Source organism: Geotrypetes seraphini, chromosome 15 (assembly GCF_902459505.1).
Source record: "Geotrypetes seraphini chromosome 15, aGeoSer1.1, whole genome shotgun sequence".
Classification (NCBI taxonomy): Eukaryota; Metazoa; Chordata; class Amphibia; order Gymnophiona; family Dermophiidae; genus Geotrypetes; species Geotrypetes seraphini.
Window position 1 is genome coordinate 5,981,465 of NC_047098.1, and position 17,687 is coordinate 5,999,151.

The window sequence follows — 17,687 nt, forward strand, 5'->3', positions numbered from 1 at the left end:
ATTGATCAGACCTCGTTAGTCGAAGACATTGACACCGGCGTCGGGAGACATCGCTCAGTCTGGTAAGCCAGCTCAGAGGCCGCCAGCTTCCCAACCGGTGTCGCAGGTCACTTTTGCATCGAGTCTCTCTTGATACTGACCAAGCAGCGATGACCACCTTCCAGCTTGCCTCAACCTCAAGGTGTGCATCCTCTTTGGGGCAAGCTGCAGCACTGATGGTACCAGCAGATAAGCCAGAGGTACCGGTGCTTTCCTTCTGGGTACAGCTCGTTGTGCTGTTATGAAGGGATTTGGGTGATGCATGTAAACTGCTTACCCCAGTATCGACTCTCTCAGTACCAGCCAACCTAAGTACATGGCTACCAGATCCTATGGTACCGCAGCTGGTTCTCCAGAGCGATATCGACATTCCATGTCTAGGTATCGATCCTCTCGCCTCCGGTCCAATTCTTCATCAACAGTTCAATGAGTATCGTTCTTCCTTGCATGCTTTGAAGAGAAAACATCGCTCTCTCACGTTCTTCGAAGAGAAAAATAGCTTCATATCATACCTCTTCTTAGTCATGGGACTTGTACCGGACTTGAAGTAAGCATCGATTTTCTCAACGCATTTCTTTGCCAAGGCCTTCATAGCCCTCTGACTTACAGCCTGATTCAATTGAGGACTTTTTTTCTGAGTCTACAACAGAGCCTTACAACACTCCTTTGGAAAAGTCAACACACAAGTGTCCACCAATGGCTAAATCTCCTACTGAAAGACTTTCTTTCACTAAATTTATTAGGCAGTTGAGAAAAGAGCTACCAGTCAAACTAGAAGCTGATTCTGCTTATAGTGCTGAATACTTGGAGGCCTTAGATTATGATGAGCCTCCTAAAGAACTTCTCAGATTATCTTTACATGGTATTCTTAAAGAGACTCTTCACAAAAACCTAGGAAACGCCCATTACCATTACATTGGCTCTCAGAAACTTTGACTCTATATATAAATACCAGCCACTAATGTTAGAGTTGACAGTCTATACCTCATTGCCACCATGCTTGAAAGGCGCACTATGAGCAAATTTGAATGTCTGTTGTACCAAAACTCCGTGTTGGTTAACAGAGCACCAAATTACAATTTCTATATCTCCTGCTATGCGAAGCATCTTGTTCGGAAATTGCCTGCTTTTGATGGATACATTCCTTCTCAAAGAAAAGTTTCACCTCTGCAGAGGAACTGGGGTTTTACTTCCAGTATTTCCTCATCCCAAAAGGGAAGCGAGGTCTACGGGGATCTGAACAAATTTACACTGGGGGAAAAAGTTTCATATGTTGCTTCTGATAAATTAATATTCCCTCTTAGATCGCAACAACTGGCTATGCTCTCTAGATCTGAAAATAAGTTTCTTCTCCTATTCTAGTGTGTTAGACCTTCTGGATATTACTCAGATTTCAGATACCACAGCACCATTATCAATATAGAGTCCTGCCTTTTGGCCTTGAATCCTTTTCCAGAGTATTCATCAAGTGCCTGGTTGTAGTGGCAGCAGCGTTACAGACTTAGGGTCTCCAGGTTTTCCCTGCCTGGACGATTGGCTCATCCAACCTCACAATGGGTTCTCGCAGTGACTCAGTTCACTTTCAGCAGTTGGGATTCAAAATCATTTTTCCAAAATCCCAACTTCAATCATCTCAAAATCTGCGATTTATTAGAGCACTCATCGTCCTACGCTTGCAGGGTTTATCTGGACTGTTTTCGCACACAAAGTTGCTGGTCTACTAGAACCAGTTTTTTTCTATCTAAAACTTTTGGAACTCAGAGCGATCTACGATACTCTCGAAATATTTCAGCACATTGTGACTAACTACGTTCTCCTGATCCCCACGGATGTTCAGATTGCAGTGTATTACATAAATGAGCAAGGAAGCACGGGTTCTCTCCTTCTTTGTCAAGAGGTCCAGAAGACTTGGAATTCTCTCACAGATAGGTTCAGCAGGTTTCCTCAGCACACGAGTTGACGCTTAACTCTGCAGTTCTGCATCACATATCCTCTTTTTGGAGGACTCCTCAGACCTGTTTGTGTCGTCACCCCCCCCCCCATCACAAGTTGCCTCAATTTTGCTCCAGGTAGTATTCTCCCTGATGCTTGGAACTGGATGCATTTCTTCTGGATTGGACACACAAGTTTCTTTATGCGTTTTCTATAATCCCTCTCATCTTTGAGACGCTTGTCAAGCTCAAGCAGGAATCGGCCACTATGATTCTGATGGCCCCTCGGTGGGCCAGGCATCTCTGGTTCTCCCTTCTACCTCAGATCAGTATCGAGCCTCTTCAGACTTTTCCATCTCTTCTAATGCAGAATTACGGATATCTTCTGCATCTCAATCTACAGGCTTTACACCTGACAGCTTGTTACCTCTTGGGTTGACATGGACTGAGGTTCATCTTTCTCATCCTGTCAGACTTATCTTAGAAGCGTCATGAAAACCATCTATGCAGCAGCGTTACCAGCAGAAATGGACACAGTTTTCAACTTGGTGTACTTTTCATCGTCAAGATGCTATATCCACCTCTATATCTGCAGTATTGGATTTCTTCTACATTTATCCAATTTAGGCTCAAGACCACTTTGATTCGAGTTCATCTCAGTGCTATTAATGCTTTTCACAGCCCAGTTGATGGTAAATCTCTTAACTGCTCATCCTGTTGTGTCCAGATTCATTAACAGACCTTTTCAAGGTCAAAACCACCTCTAAAACCACCTCCAGTAGTTTAGGCTCTCAACGTTGTTCTCTCTAGACTTATGAAGTCTCCTTTTGAACCAATGTCTTTGATTTATCTGAAATACCTCACTTCTTAAGTGGTTTTTCTCATTTCCCTTACCTCTGTTCTAAGAATAAGTGAACTTCAAGTGTTGGTGGTGGATCCAGCGTTCACAGTGTTTCATCATGACAGTTGTGCTTCACACCCATCCGAAGTTCCTTCCAAAAGTAGTCATGGAATGTCATCTAAATCGATCTACCATACTTCCAGTGTACTTCCTAAGCCTCATTCTCATTCTGGAGAAACGGTTCTTCATATTCTCGACTCAAATGAGCCTTGGCTTCCTACTTACAGAGAATTCAGCCACATAAAGCATCTCTACAACTTTTGTCTCCTTTGATCCTAATAAGTTAGGACGTCCTGTATCTAAGAGAACTATATCTTTATGGTTAGCGGTTTTGTATCTCTTTCTCCTATGCTCAGGCTGGGCTGCAACTGGGAGTTGCGTCACAGCCCACAAAGTCTTAATTATGGCAGCTTCACTTGCTTTCCTACGCTCAACTCCTTTTGATGAACCCCGAACAGCTGCTACTTGGTCCTCAGTTCATACATTCACATCTCACTGCTGTCTGGAATTTAATTCCAGATGGGAAGGTCACTTCAGCCAAGCAGTCTTGTAAAATTTATTTTCTTAATGGCTAACACTCCCTCCATCTCTTCTAGTAAGCTAGAGAATATGCTGCCTGCTTGACCTGGGATAAAGCACAGTTACTTACATAACAGGTGTTATCCAGGGACAGCAGGCAGATATTCTCACAACCCACCCATTTCCCCTGGTTGGCTTCTTAGCTTGCTTACGGAACTGAGGAGCCACGAGCCTTCGTCGGGTGGGAAGGCACTTGTGCATGTGTGGTGTGGGCAGTTCGCAAACTTTCTTAAGTTCTTAAAGTGGTGATGCACTGTCCGTTCTGGGGCTCCGTGGTGGACGTCGCCCACATGTCAGAATATCTGCCTGCTGTCCCTGGATAACACCTGTTATGGTAAGTAACTGTGCTTTACCTATAGAAGGGAAAATACTTTATAAATTCTATTGTATTCTATTTAAAATATGGTTTGGAGAAGCTCCAGATGATATGCCACATCTCGTTAGATTTTCTAATAATCCATGTTTGAACCTAAAAACAATTATACTTTTTGGTATCCAGTCATTAGGAACATTAGATACAATAGAATTTTTAACTCCACATGGGTATAAAAACATAAGAAGAGCCTTACTGGGTCAGACCAGTGCATCAAGCCCAGTAGCCCATCCTCACGGTGGCCAATCCAGGTCCCTAGTACCTGGCCAAAACCCAAGGAGTTGCAACATTCTATGCTACCGATCCAGGGCAAGCAGTGGCTTCCTACATGTCTTTCTCAATAACAGACTATGGACTTTTCCTCCAGGAAACTGTCCAAACCTTTTTTAAAACCAGCTATGCTATTAGCTCTTACCACAAAACTGTGAAAAGCATTATTAACTAATATTAACCAGCAATCTAATTTTAAATGTTTCAAAGACCCAAGGACTTATCTCTTTCATGAATTTGTTACTAATAATTCCTAAATATTGTAATACTTGTTTTTAATTTGTATCACCATAATTACATATGTAAAACACTGTGAACTTCATGGAAGTATTGGCGGTATACAAATAAAAATTGTATTATTGAGATGGTTTGGGGCAAATCCATTGTGTATTCCTTGGATAAGCAGCATAAAATCTGTTTTACTACTTTGAATCTAGCTAGGTACTTGGGACCTGGGTTGACCACTGTTTGGAAACAGGATACTGGGCTTGATGGACCTTCGACCTGTCCCAGTAGCAATTCTTATGTTCTTCTGTTGTTATTGCAGTTTTGCATCCTCATCCACTTCAGGGTTGCTCACAATATTACTGCACTACAAGTAAGATCTGTTTGCCTCTCGCTGCAAGAGGCATGCCCTGAGGCAGTCAGCTGGTGCCTCTCCTCCTCGCTAGTGTCTTACGGCACACTAGGAATCTCGCCTTGGCAAAGTTTGCGAAGCACTGATCTAAAACCAAGTGACTGCACTTTATAGCTTTCTAATTGTTGCTGTGTTTGGCGACACCTAGTGGCTGAACTGTTTGCTAGTGGTTTCTATGTGTACTACCACCTACCAATTTTGTATTTATTTATTTATGGAGAAGTGTTATGGAGATCTGTTGCCTTGAGACATTGGTAACCTGTAATTAAACTGTAAAATCTATGAAATCTGACAGATATATAATGGTTAAAATATTTCAAACACAACATGCAGAGGTTAGAAAGAATTCCATGAGCTGTGCTCTGCACTCTAGGTTTTTTTGTTGTTGGTTTTTAATCTCTAGTATTTTGGCTTAGTTTCTTATAGGAAGACATGTCTTGTAAGATCTATTGTGTCTGTATTCTTCCCCTTCTTCCAAAAAACATTTGAACCATGCATTCAATTTTCTTGAGATTGCGCTATAAAATAGCTTGCCTGCTTGCACAGTCTTATTATTTTGTTCATGTACCCTTGATGCCTCCACTGTGGGCTGGATGCAGCCCAATGAACTCTTTCACTGTCCTGTCCTGTTTTTCTTGTCTGCTGTTGATTCTGTCCCACAAGGGGATTTTACTTTGCTAGAAATTCAGCAAATTGAGGTGATTTGGGTTGTCCTGTGTGGCTATTTTCTTTAAAAGTTTGGGGACTCCAGCGCTAGTGTTATTTGCTGGTCTTCATGTTTAGCATCAGAAGGATATTTTCATTGGTCGTTGGTTGAACGGCAAATAGATAACAGAATTTTGTGTTTCCCCTCTTGTAGAGCCCATGTGAGGAAGCAGAAGGTAGGATTGACGGGCAATATCGTATTTTCCTGCTGAGACAAATTTGTGCTTGTATTTAGGAAGGCTGTCTTTGAGCGGTCCTGGAACATTTGAGTAATAGGATTCCAGCCCCTATCTCTGTAGACACATGCACTGAGCTGTCTCGCTTTGTACGGACAGGAGGAGGAGGTCTGGGGCATGTTGCTGTAACTGCTGAAAGAAGCATCGGTGGTTTTTAGCCCTTAAAGTGGAAAGCAGCTTTTCTGCAACCAATCGTAAGAAAGGAAGGTGTATCTCACAGGAGTGGTCAAAGCAACACTTGAATGAACAGCGTGGGAGAGGAGGGATGCTGGAGTCTGCCTTAGCAAAGTTCAGAGATGTTTTCTCTTTGCAACAGATTATGAAATTCCTCCATTTTGAGTTGAATGTGATCTTTTAAGTGTGAAAGGAGAATTTGACTTTCTCTACCAGGCACATCGGGTTTAGCAGGGTAGGGTTGCAATTGGACTGGCTCAATGACTGCTGGATTACTGTGAAGCTCTAATAGAGTGGTAAGACAATATCTTTTATGCCTGATCCTATCACAATCGCAGTGCTGTAGCTCTGTTACTTGTAATTGACTTCCGTATATCCTAAATATGACAAATCTTGCTGTATTTATACCATGACCATCTCAGGAGACTGCTGTCCTCTGTGCTGAGGTCACTCTTCGTACTTTGCTCTGTCCTGCTCTTGAACTGCGCCAGCTGTATTCATGCTCTGGGTGTCCCAGGGAGCAGCAACCTCAGGTTTGTCTTCTCCTCTGATGGATTTTTATCTAATGTGATGCTGGTCATATGAATCCTGAATATTGTACATCACACTTTCTTTTCCCTTTTTGTTCTATTTTGGAATCATTCCATTCGAATGCAGTACTGAGATGTACAGAAAATACAAATTAGAAAATGAAATAATAATCCTTTCTAGTCCATGTCATTGCAGAAAGAGGAAGCTCATAGAAAGCAAACTAAATCATAAGAATTAAAAAAATAAATAAAAATTCCTTCTTACCAAACTTGCTCTCATAAAGCCCACTAACCACAAAACCTACCTAGATCCTCACCCGGTTCCTACTCACTTAATTAAAAGAAACTTTTCTAATTGAGAATGATCAGGGAAATATAAAATTTGGTATAAAACTAGAAGGATAAAGGATGTGGCTGGGTTTGTGCTAACTATTCCTGGGATTAAATTTTCATTAAACAGTAATCTCTGCATAAGTAAGTATTAATGGTGTCCTGTAGCTGGAATTCAGAGCTAGAACGTGTTGGTGTACCTTTCAAACTTCTGTAGCATTAAAGGAAAGTCTTCAAAATGTCCTCTTCTAATTTTTTTTTCTTTGTTTCATTCATTTCTATCTCTAAGATTCTGGCATTAGGATCTGATTTTTTTTTTTTTTTTTTTTTATATAGTTTTAGGTTATTTTTGGAATTGCTGTTTTATTATGAATGCACATTCCTGTTTTTCCTTGTTGATATTTTAACTATTTGTGCTCCTCTAGCACTCCAGTCCTGGAGAAAACTAGATTCTTTTTGGGTTGCGATTTGCCATGGGATAAACATAAAAATTGCTGTGTGTGAGCTTTAAAGACCATGCAGAGATTCTTTCTTGAATATGTTTTAAAATATAAAGTAGGAAGTGGGCATTTTTGGTGAAGAAATAATGTAATTCTAGTTAATGAACTGAATGGAGTGGACATGAATTTGCTTGTTTACTCTTTCCCAAAATATGAGAGGGCACACAATAAAGCTAAAACAAGCCTGAGAAAATATTTCTTCTCTCAACATGTAATTAAACTCTGGAATTCATTGTGGTGAAAGCAGTTAGCTTAGCAGGGTTAAAAAAAGGTTTGAAAAGCTTCCTAAAAGAAAAGTCCATAAGCTATTATTAAGATGGACTTGGGGGAATCTACTGCTTATTCCTAGGATAAGCAGCATAAAATCCATTTTATTCTTTGGAATCTTTCCAGGTACTTGTAACCTGGATTGGCCTCTTTTGGAAACAGGCTACTGGGCTTGATGAAACTTCGTTCTGTCCCAGTGTGGCAACTCTTATGTTCCTTCTCACAGAGGTGCTACTAAGGAATTGATACTTTATGATCCATTGGCTCATTATACATTTATTGAACCTTTTATAGAATTTATCATTTCCTGATTTTAACTGTTTATACTAAGTGTTTTCCCTATAGAAATAAATTTGGGAGAAACCTCTTTCTATATCTGGCTCCAATATTTTATGTTTTGTTAATGAACACTCCAAGATATTATGCATGGCCTTTCAAGATCATCTAACCAGTCATATCCAGAAGATTCATAGATGACATCTTTTTCTGGATATTTTTATGTTGTCCTAACAAAGAGAGAATCCTAGTCTATTTCTCCAAGATAGTTTGAGAGACACTGCTCTAAATCTTTCTTGAGCCGGGGCACACTAAATGTAGTGGTCACGGCTCGAGGCACCCAGAAGTGCACAGACGTCACCGTGATGACATCATGTACATGCATGACATCATCACGCTGACATCCACGCATGTGCAGAGACCCTCCAGATAGGCCCTGAAATGCCAGCAGGGAAGTCTAACAAATATCAACTGAGTACCCCCAACCACAGACCTCCCAAGCTCTTCCCCAGATCCCGCCCCTTTACTAATTGTAATTCAATTTTTTTTCTATTCATATTTCATATACACACAATATACACAGCAGATATAAATTCTCAAAACTGATACATTTCAATTGAAAATAAAATCATGTTCCCTACCTTTGTTGTCTGGTGACTTTATTTTTCTGTGCTTTTAACTATGTTTCCAGGGCCTTCTTATCCATTGACTGTTTTTCTCTCCGTCTTCACTTTCTGCTTTGTATCCATATTTGGCATTAAGTTAATAATTTCGCTCTCTCATTCAATGCCAGGTCATGTCTAGATTCTGGCATTGAATTTCTGGGTACAGAGAGTTGGCTAACTCATATTCTGGGGGCGAAGTCAGTACTTAACTAGTTAAGAGCAATATTCGACACTTAACTAGCTATGAAGAACCACATAAAGATAGGACAACTTTATGAGGTGTTCTTTTCCCAATTACGGGCCAAATATTGCGCTGAACTGGTTAAGCGCTGACTTTGTTCTCAGAACTTAGTGCAGGTCTGGATGCTGGAAAATGCTAATCTTGCAATTTGGGGGGCCTAATTAGCACCTTGTAACAAACAGTCTTATCTGGTAAGATATCTCACAACTCAACTTGGTCACACTAGGATTTGAGCCTGCAGAAAGAAGTGCTTTTTTATTGTCAACTGCCTTGACCTAAATTTTAGAATTTAGTGGTATATTATAATAATAATAATTTGGTCCTCTTTGATTCATAGGGGAAAGAATGACTTTCATATGAAATAGTAAAAAACTTGCAGCATCTATTAACTTTTTTTAAACGGTGATTATTTTTCTGCTTGTTACCAGCCCAACTTTCCCAGTTAATTTTCCCTTCTTACTTATGCCTGGGCTGGAGCCCTTCTGTGGCATGCTGGAAGAGATTAGTGGAGGGAACCTGTCAGTACTGTTTGTTATGTGGTGATGGATCACCATGGTATGGAGTCGGCAGGAGTGGTTGGGTGCGTCAAGCTGACTGATGGATTGGGGGGAGGGAGGTTGCAGGTTCTGGAATGATGTTCAAAATAGCACCCTTCCAAATGTTTTATGAATAGAGTTCTTTAAGCTTCTTGAGCAGGGGGGCGAGAGAAAAAGGTTAAACACGTCTGTAACCTTATCTACCCGCTGTTAGCCCCCCTGACTTCTTAGGAAATACACATGAAAGGTTAGTTAATAAAGCCAAGCTGTTGTAGAGCATGGCTTGTTAAGAGAAAACGTGTGGCCATTCTTGCTTTCATCTCGGAACTGGAATATTGGAAGTTGAGAATTTTTGAGATTCATAGTGCTCTAATAGAACCTCGTTTCCCAAAAATGAAGGTATTAAGGTCTCCTAACTTTGAGAATTTTGGGGATAATTTTATATATGTCACTTAAAAAATAAGCACCTAAAAGGTCTGTGCTTAGTGCAATTCTATATAGAAACAGCTCCTTGCTAGTGCCTAACACCACTGGCTAATTTGGAGGTGTTCCGGGGTAGGGTCAGCACTTAGCTGGTTAAATGCAGATATTCAGAACTTAACCAGCTAAGGTAACCGCATACATAGGGCCACATAAGTCAGTCTTATCTATGCTGTGCCCATAACCTATTAAATGCTGAATATCACATTTAACTAGTTATGCTTTAGCTGACTTTATAAATCCAGAAATTTTATGCTCGAGCTCGGACATGGCTCGGCATTGAACTTCTGGGCATAATGCCAGGGGTGATTAGTAAAATGTAGAGTGATGCTGACTGAATATCAACCCCATTGTGTCCAGGTTGGAATAATAATGTTAAAATCCACGGTTCAGTAATCTAAGAGAGTTGCTACTCTTTGGGTTTCTGCCAGGCACTTGTGACTTGGATTGGCCACTGTGGAAACAGGTTAGTGGGCTAGATGGACCATTGGTCTCGCCTAATATGGCTATTCTTATGTTAGGACAATCAAGCAAGCCATTGTGACATCACTGATAAGTTCTCTTAGACATTGGTGGAATGAGGCATTCATTATGACATCACAATCTCAGCTCTGGAATGTTGCTTTGGGTTTCTGCCAGGTACTTTGGACCTGGCTTGTCCACTGTTGGGAAACAGGATACTAGGATTGATGGACCTTTGACCTGTCCCACTATGGCTATTCTTAAGAGTGAAGTCTTAAAGTGTAATTAACTGAGTGGTGCAGATAACCAATATAACTAATAACATTTACAGAACAATTGACACTATCTTGGCAAAATATTTGTCTCTCTTAATTTCTGAAGTGGGAGATAACATGGATCCTTCCTCTTTAGGCTTAGAGTTATTCAGTGTGGACATTGTACCTAGCTGCTGTGGCTGGATGATGCATTGTGGATGCAGTTGATATTTTTGTATCTGTGACATACCTTGGTCTCATTTCCAATAATTTTTGCAGTATGAAATAATATTCTGTTTGACATTTTGAAGGTGCATTCTGTGTCCTACACTCATGGGTATTGATTATTATTTGGGGGGGGACTAATATTAAATCATTTTCTCGCTGAAAACATTTTAAAATCATTTTCCCATTGTGTAGCATATCTAACTTTGATATCAAAGACAGTACCTTTCTGGAGTACAGTACTTTGTTGAATACTGATAGGAACTGACAAATTTATTTCCTTCACACTAATTCTTGCCAAGAGAAAAGATGAAATGTCTCTCTCTCTTAAATTTTTTTTGCTCTCTTAGGTGATACAGCAAGCACTACATCGACAGCCAAGTACCGCAGCGCAGTACCTGCAACAGATGTATGCAGCTCAGCAGCAACACCTCATGCTGCAAACAGCAGCTCTGCAGCAGCAGCAGCACCTCAGCAGTGCTCAGCTGCAGAACCTGGCTGCAGTGCAACAGGTGAGCCAGGAACCTACTTACTACAGGAATGGAATTCAAAGCAAAGCACCTGGCCACTTAAATTACTTGTGCAGGGCATTTTGCTGATATTCAGGGGCACTTAATTTTTAATTTTTTAATTTTTTTTTAATTTAATTTATTTCTTATATACCGCTATACCGTGAGGTTCAAAGCGGTTTACAATAAGGATACAATAAAATAAAATAAATAAAGATAGGTACTTGGAAGTTCTCTAACTGTCCCGAAGGCTCACAATCTAACTAAAGTACCTGAGAAAAATAGAATTAAAAATGGTAAAGAAAGAAAAGATAAAAGACAGAGATAGAGAACAAGATATGAACATCTTGGTTGCTCTCAATGGAAGCAAAACCCGGATGTCCCAATCCGTCCCCCTTTAACCCACTTAACCCTCCATTGCCTCTTAATGTGATCTGCTTCTTATCTTTTAAACACGCATAAAGCCAAAAGCTGCATAGTGTACGTTACACGTACTCAAGCACAAAGGTAAACATGCAGAGATGTGTATTTTATAAGCTATGTGAATTACTTCACGATTCCAGGTGCACTCTGCCTGAACACACCAATATACTATTAACGATTTTAGTCTATCATGTTTGGATTTGTGCATTTTAATTTGTTATACGCTTCACTTTGAGAGTCTTTTGAATTGTACTAAGTGAATAATTAAATTCTAGGACAATCAGGCAGCATATTCTTACATGTAGGTGACGTCATCCACGGAGCCCAGTGTTCTCCTTCAATGCAGGCTGTGCCTCCTACTGGACGTGCATCCTCTTCGAGGTCTCCCACCCCTAGACACCCTGCCGCACCATTGATACCCACTCAGTCTCAGGTATCGGTGCAGGATATTCGATCCAGGGTTGATGACTTTCTGTGCAGAGAAATGGAGACATGTTCAAACTAATCTCCATGCCAGTATCCACACCGACCTCATCGGTAAAGGCCAAGCCCGATCACAGCTCTCAAAGGCCACAGGGTACTACTTCGGAGTCTGCTCCTAAACGTCACTCTGTTTTGCATCGATGTTCCAAGTGCATCCAAGTGCTCCAAGGCATATTCTTTTTTTTTTTTTTTTTTTTTAATCTTTATTCCTTTTTATTTCTTTCAACAAGTGTACAATATTATTACAATTAATTCACATAACTCATTTGACATTCTTACACAATATTATTATATACATATTTTAATTCCCCCCCACCCACCTCCCATCCCTTCCCATATCAATAAAATAATCTATCCAAACATATACATACTTAGACATCCCTCTTCCTTAATATAATTAATCATACTTTAACCTATCCCTCCCCCCACCCTTTCTTCCTCAAACTCTTTTTTCATTTTATTATATACATTAATGCACAACAAATATATCTCATCATAGTACATATATCCCCTAATATTTCATAACAACATATTTCCAATAATTTTACCCCTTTCCTTTTCTATTCATACATATATACCATGTTTCTTATATCCATTAATCAGTTGAAATATACCGCTATTTAATTGGATTATCCTATCCCCCCCCCACCCACCCCCATTTCTACAAATTATCCCCTAAGGAAAAAGAATAAACCTTAATCATTATAATATTCAATTAATGGCCTCCACACCTCCTGAAACCTTTTAAAATGCCCCCTCTGTACTGCAAGAAATCTTTCCATCTTATACATATGGCATACTGAGTTCCACCAAAAACTACAATTCAGTCTAGAACAGTCTTTCCAATTAGTCGTTATTTGCTGAATTCCCACACCAGTAAGAATCATCAGTAATTTATTGTTTGCTGCAGATATTTGGCATTTAGCCCTCATGCACATTCCAAAAACCACTGTGTCATAGGACAATGCCACATGACTCTCCATCATTAGGTTAACTTGATCCCAGATTGATATCCAAAATGCCTGAATACATGGACAATAAAATAAAAGATGGTCTAAAGTTCCAACTTCAATTTTACAAAGCCAGCTCCAAGGCATATTCAAGCACATTGAAATTATTCTTATCTTTCTACCAATCTGTACCTTTGAATAACCTTATCCTGGAGTTCTTGTGGCAGCTCTGCATTCAGCATGTTTAGACTTTTACTTCAGATTCACATTACACAACAGAATCAATATGATTTTTTACTCAGTACTCTATTTAACTTATACTAGGTCTTGTTAAGGCAGTTTTTGGAATGGAACTAATTTTGGTTCTACTATAACAATGAAAGTAAAGAGTTAATTTATTTAAGAAACTTAACTTATTCGTATCATGGTTTTTGTTGGGATTTTCTGTACTTTTATTATTACAGTCTTACTTGAAAAATAGAAATTGTTCATTTATTTTATGTTTCGTGTTTGGTTTTTGTTTTTTTCAGGCAAGTCTGGCAGCCAACAGGCAAGGAGCATCTCCTAGCAATAATGTGTCCCAGCCATCCGCATCCCAGCAGCCTTCAGTAAGTAACACAGAGAAGTATGGCTAGTCTCCTACACATCAATAATCCAGCCAAGCATTGCTGGAGGATGTGTTCTTGGAGAGGTTTTCACATTCAACGTCATAAGTGATGAGGAACAATTATTCACCCATTCAGTTCCTCCATAAAACTAACTAGCTAGCACAGTGTTCTTCAACCTTTTGACACCTATGGACCGGCGGAAATATAATAATTATTTTGTGGACCGGCACCGGTCCACGGAGCGGCTGTTGAACACTGGGCTAAATCATGCCCATCTCCACCCATTCTCCATCCCAGACCCCGCCCCATAATAGTATTAATTGTAACACAATTTTTTCCATATATACACGCACACACAATATAATCGTATTAACAACACATAATGGTTAACCACAAAATTAAAATACACAAAGCACACTGTATGCTTTTCAACATTCATTCTTACCAGAAAACAGATAACCCCATGCAAATGCAGGACCAAAAACTAAAAGTACTTATATTTACAAACAAACCCTAAGATGCAAGACTCTGCAAGCAGTACAAGCTCAGAGGAAAAGAAACAAATGCATTTCTTCCTGAACAGACAGAAGATGTAAATCGATCACTAAATAAATAAATAAAAGCATTCCCCTTACCGTTATTGTCTCTCTCCCTCCATGCTGTGCCACAAAACTATGGGCAGCGGCTCCGCGCGCATCCCGCACCTCATCTGGAAGCCTTCCCTCTGACTATGCGGTGTCAGAGAAAAGGGTTCAGGCTCAGGACACGCGGTAGGAGCCTTTTCCCACAGCTTTGTGCACTGCAGCACTCAGGGAGCCGGACTGAAGATGCCATGTTGATCACACCGTGGACTGGCGGCTGAAGAACACAGTCTTGGGCCTGATGGACGTGCCGGCCCTGTGGACCGGCAGAAAATTTCTGTGGACCAGCACCAGTCCACGGACCGGTGGTTGAAGAACACTGAGCTAGCAGATTTAGAACATATTTTACCATTTTTTCATTCAACTCTTACTCTGGATTTTATCATTGGATAAGAAGATCAATGTTTGTATTATGGCTGGGCTTAAAAAAAGGTTTGAACAATTTTCTGAAGTACAGGTCCAATAAACGCTCATTTTTGAAGTAGATGCCTCAGAATGGCCAAAAAAATTCCCTGTGCTGAAAACATCCAAATTATGATTTTTAAAAGCCAGAATTTGGACATTTTACACTGTAGTTCATCCAGATAGTAAGAGGGCATATTGGAGGCATATTTTGGACAGGGCTAGAGTGGTCCCAAAATTAGATTATCTTTCAGCAATAATGAAATGGAAAGAAACATCCAAAGCAATAAAGGACATTTTTTGTCTAAATCTGTTTCAATCATGCCATGATTGAACAGCTAACCACTGGAAGGATGAAAGCATGACCCCCATTCTTCATTGTCCAGTGGTCGCTCACTCTTCCCCACCTCCTTAAGAAGTGAAAGTTACAGTGGATCAGCTTCAGGTAATATGGCCATTCCTAATAATGCAGCAAGCAAAGTGTAAGGAGTACTCACACAAACACACACACCCTGCCCCTGCCTACCTTATTCAGGAAGTCCAGCTGGAAGGACACTTACCTGCTCCAACTGGCAGGCCCGCCTCTTATAAAATGATGAGCCTTTCCCTTCCCGGAACATCCTGGGATTCGCACGGGAAGGGCCTAAGGCTCTGATTGGCCCAGATGCCTAAGGGCTCTCCCTTAGGATGGATGTCCAAGCTACAACATAACCCTAGGTAAATGAATTGATAAAAGCCAAGTCTTTACTGCTTAATGAAAACTAAGATAGCTAGAAATTTCTGTTATTTTCGTAGATAAGGCATTCCATAAAACAGTATAAACCTGTAACAATAAGGGAAGTTGTAGTAATTGACACTGAAAAGAACATAGTGAGTGCCGAGGAGCATTCCGCTTTAGCATCTCTGAAAGATATTTAGGAGCACCTGTCCTTAAAGAGTTCAATACTAAACACAGTATCTTGAACATAATTCTTGATTAAAGTGGCAGCCAATGAAGATCAAACAAAATAGGAATAACATAATCTATTGTCTTATTTTTTCTAGCTATAAGATTTAACAACCTTATAAAGCTACAAATGAAATTTCATTGGTTTATAATAAGCCAGGAGCCACCACTCTGAAAACTGGTACTAGTGCATTTTGAATGTGTTCAGTAAGTGCTGCCCTACCCCCACCCCCACCCAGATCCTCTGCTGGCAAAAGGAGCACCAACCTGATCTAGGAATATAGTACATATCGGTCTTTAAAAGTTATGTATGTATGTGGCACAGATGGCTTTCTATGCCCTGGAGTTTCTTGGAATGGGATGTGTGGATGCGGAAAGTAAGAGGTTTTGATAGTTGCATAAGGGTTGCCCTAGTGGCTGAACTCTAGGGTCCCTGATTTTCATGATTCTATCTGGTCTTAGCTGAGGACTTTCACTGCTGTTACTAGTCTTAAGTGTGTTGAGGAAGGATATAAAAATGGGGAAACAAATCCCCAGCTAGTTGCAAATGAATTTCATGTGACTAAATCCTAAATCCCAGAATTTCAGAGGACTAAATCCTAGTTCTAACCAAGCTGGAAGTAGGAGGAAAATTGCTAGATCAAATAAATTATAGAAAAGTTACTAAAATGGAAGCTTCAGTTAATGTAAGTACCCAGAAATTGCTTTTTTTTTTTTCTAGCATCTGAAGTGATTTCTGTTTCTTTTTTTTTTTTTTTTGCATTCTGTCAGATTAACCTGGCTGCATCCCCTGCTGCTGCCCAGCTAATCAGTCGAGCTCAGAGTGTCAATTCTGCTACCGCCACCACCTCAGGGATCACTCAGCAGGCTGTGCTCTTAGGGAATGCTACTTCGCCAGCACTGACAGCCAGCCAGGCACAGATGTACCTTCGTGCCCAGATGGTAAGTGTCCTCTGCATGCTTCTTGTTTACTGGGACAGTGTAGATTGAAAGGGCAGGATGTAGTGGAAGAACGATCTCTTGCTGCAATATAAAGCTGGTATATGAATTATTAGTCCAACCAGAGCTATCTGCTCATTTCTTTATCTGGCAATCTATAATCATCTTATTTGTTAAATGCAGTGTCCAAGAACAGGAGCAAGAGATTAAAAATAGTGGGTGATATTTTTTTTTTTATTCCTTTCTTCTGATATCTAGTAGGTTACTATGATCTTAGCTGCTGCCATGGAAATGTCCCTCTGGTAATAAGTTGTATCAAAAGTACTCATGCTGCCATTCTGTGACTATTTGCTTCAATTTGTTACTACTGGGGGAAAACTGATTACAAAGCTCAGGCTGTGTTTTTGTCAGGAGTTTACCTAGCACTAGTTTCATTGTTTGGTGCTGGCTAGTCCTCTGATAACTTACATGTGGTATAAGCATATCCTGAGCTTTCTAGTCAGTTTTCTATAGGTTGTACAAAATTATTAGTTTTTTTGGATTTAGCGCTTAACTTTTTCTAGTGTGTGTGTGTATATATGAGTATATATACATACATAACTCAAATACACACTGAAAAAGGTGTGAGCTAACCAGCAGCACTTGAGCATCTGTGAGTTGTAGGTAATAGAACAACCCGCAACAGGAACTCAAGATTTTGGACAGTGGAGTGACTTTTATTACTTAAATGCCCTTTTACTAAGCTATGTTAGGTTCTAATGTGTTCCTAACAGAGCTTAAAATGGCGTTCCACAGGATGCCAAATGGGCGCTTGCTCAAAATTTATTTTTTTGGAGGGGCATATCTGAGGGGTGGAGAGTTCTGCTTCATTACCGCATGCTAACTGGTTAGTTCAGGAAAAACACATGACACCCCCTACAAAATGAGTGGCAATAAAGGCCAAATTCTATAAATGGCGCCTAAACACACCTACATCGAAACTGGATGGGCCATTTGGCTTTATCTTCCATCATGTCTGCCCGTCTGCAGTAACCATTATCTCTTCCTCTCTAAGAGATCCCACATGCCTATCCCACGCTTTCTTGAATTCAGACACAGTCTGTGTCTCCACCATCTCTTCCAGGAGACTATTTCATGCATCTACCACCCTTTCTGTAAAAAAATATTTCCTTAGA

General features: G+C 40.2%; 1 protein-coding gene across 5 annotated transcripts in view; it reads left to right on the forward strand.

The window, feature by feature from the left end:
- PHC2 (polyhomeotic homolog 2) overlaps positions 1-17,687 on the forward strand; it is a 150,880-nt gene that overhangs the window by 47,281 nt on the left and 85,912 nt on the right. For all 5 annotated transcript variants that reach the window (XM_033922373.1, XM_033922376.1, XM_033922377.1 and 2 more), the window contains 3 exons: positions 10,962-11,123; positions 13,507-13,584; positions 16,345-16,515. In XM_033922373.1, coding sequence (XP_033778264.1) covers positions 10,962-11,123; positions 13,507-13,584; positions 16,345-16,515 — 411 coding nt within the window. The remainder of the gene's footprint in view (positions 1-10,961; positions 11,124-13,506; positions 13,585-16,344; positions 16,516-17,687) is intronic.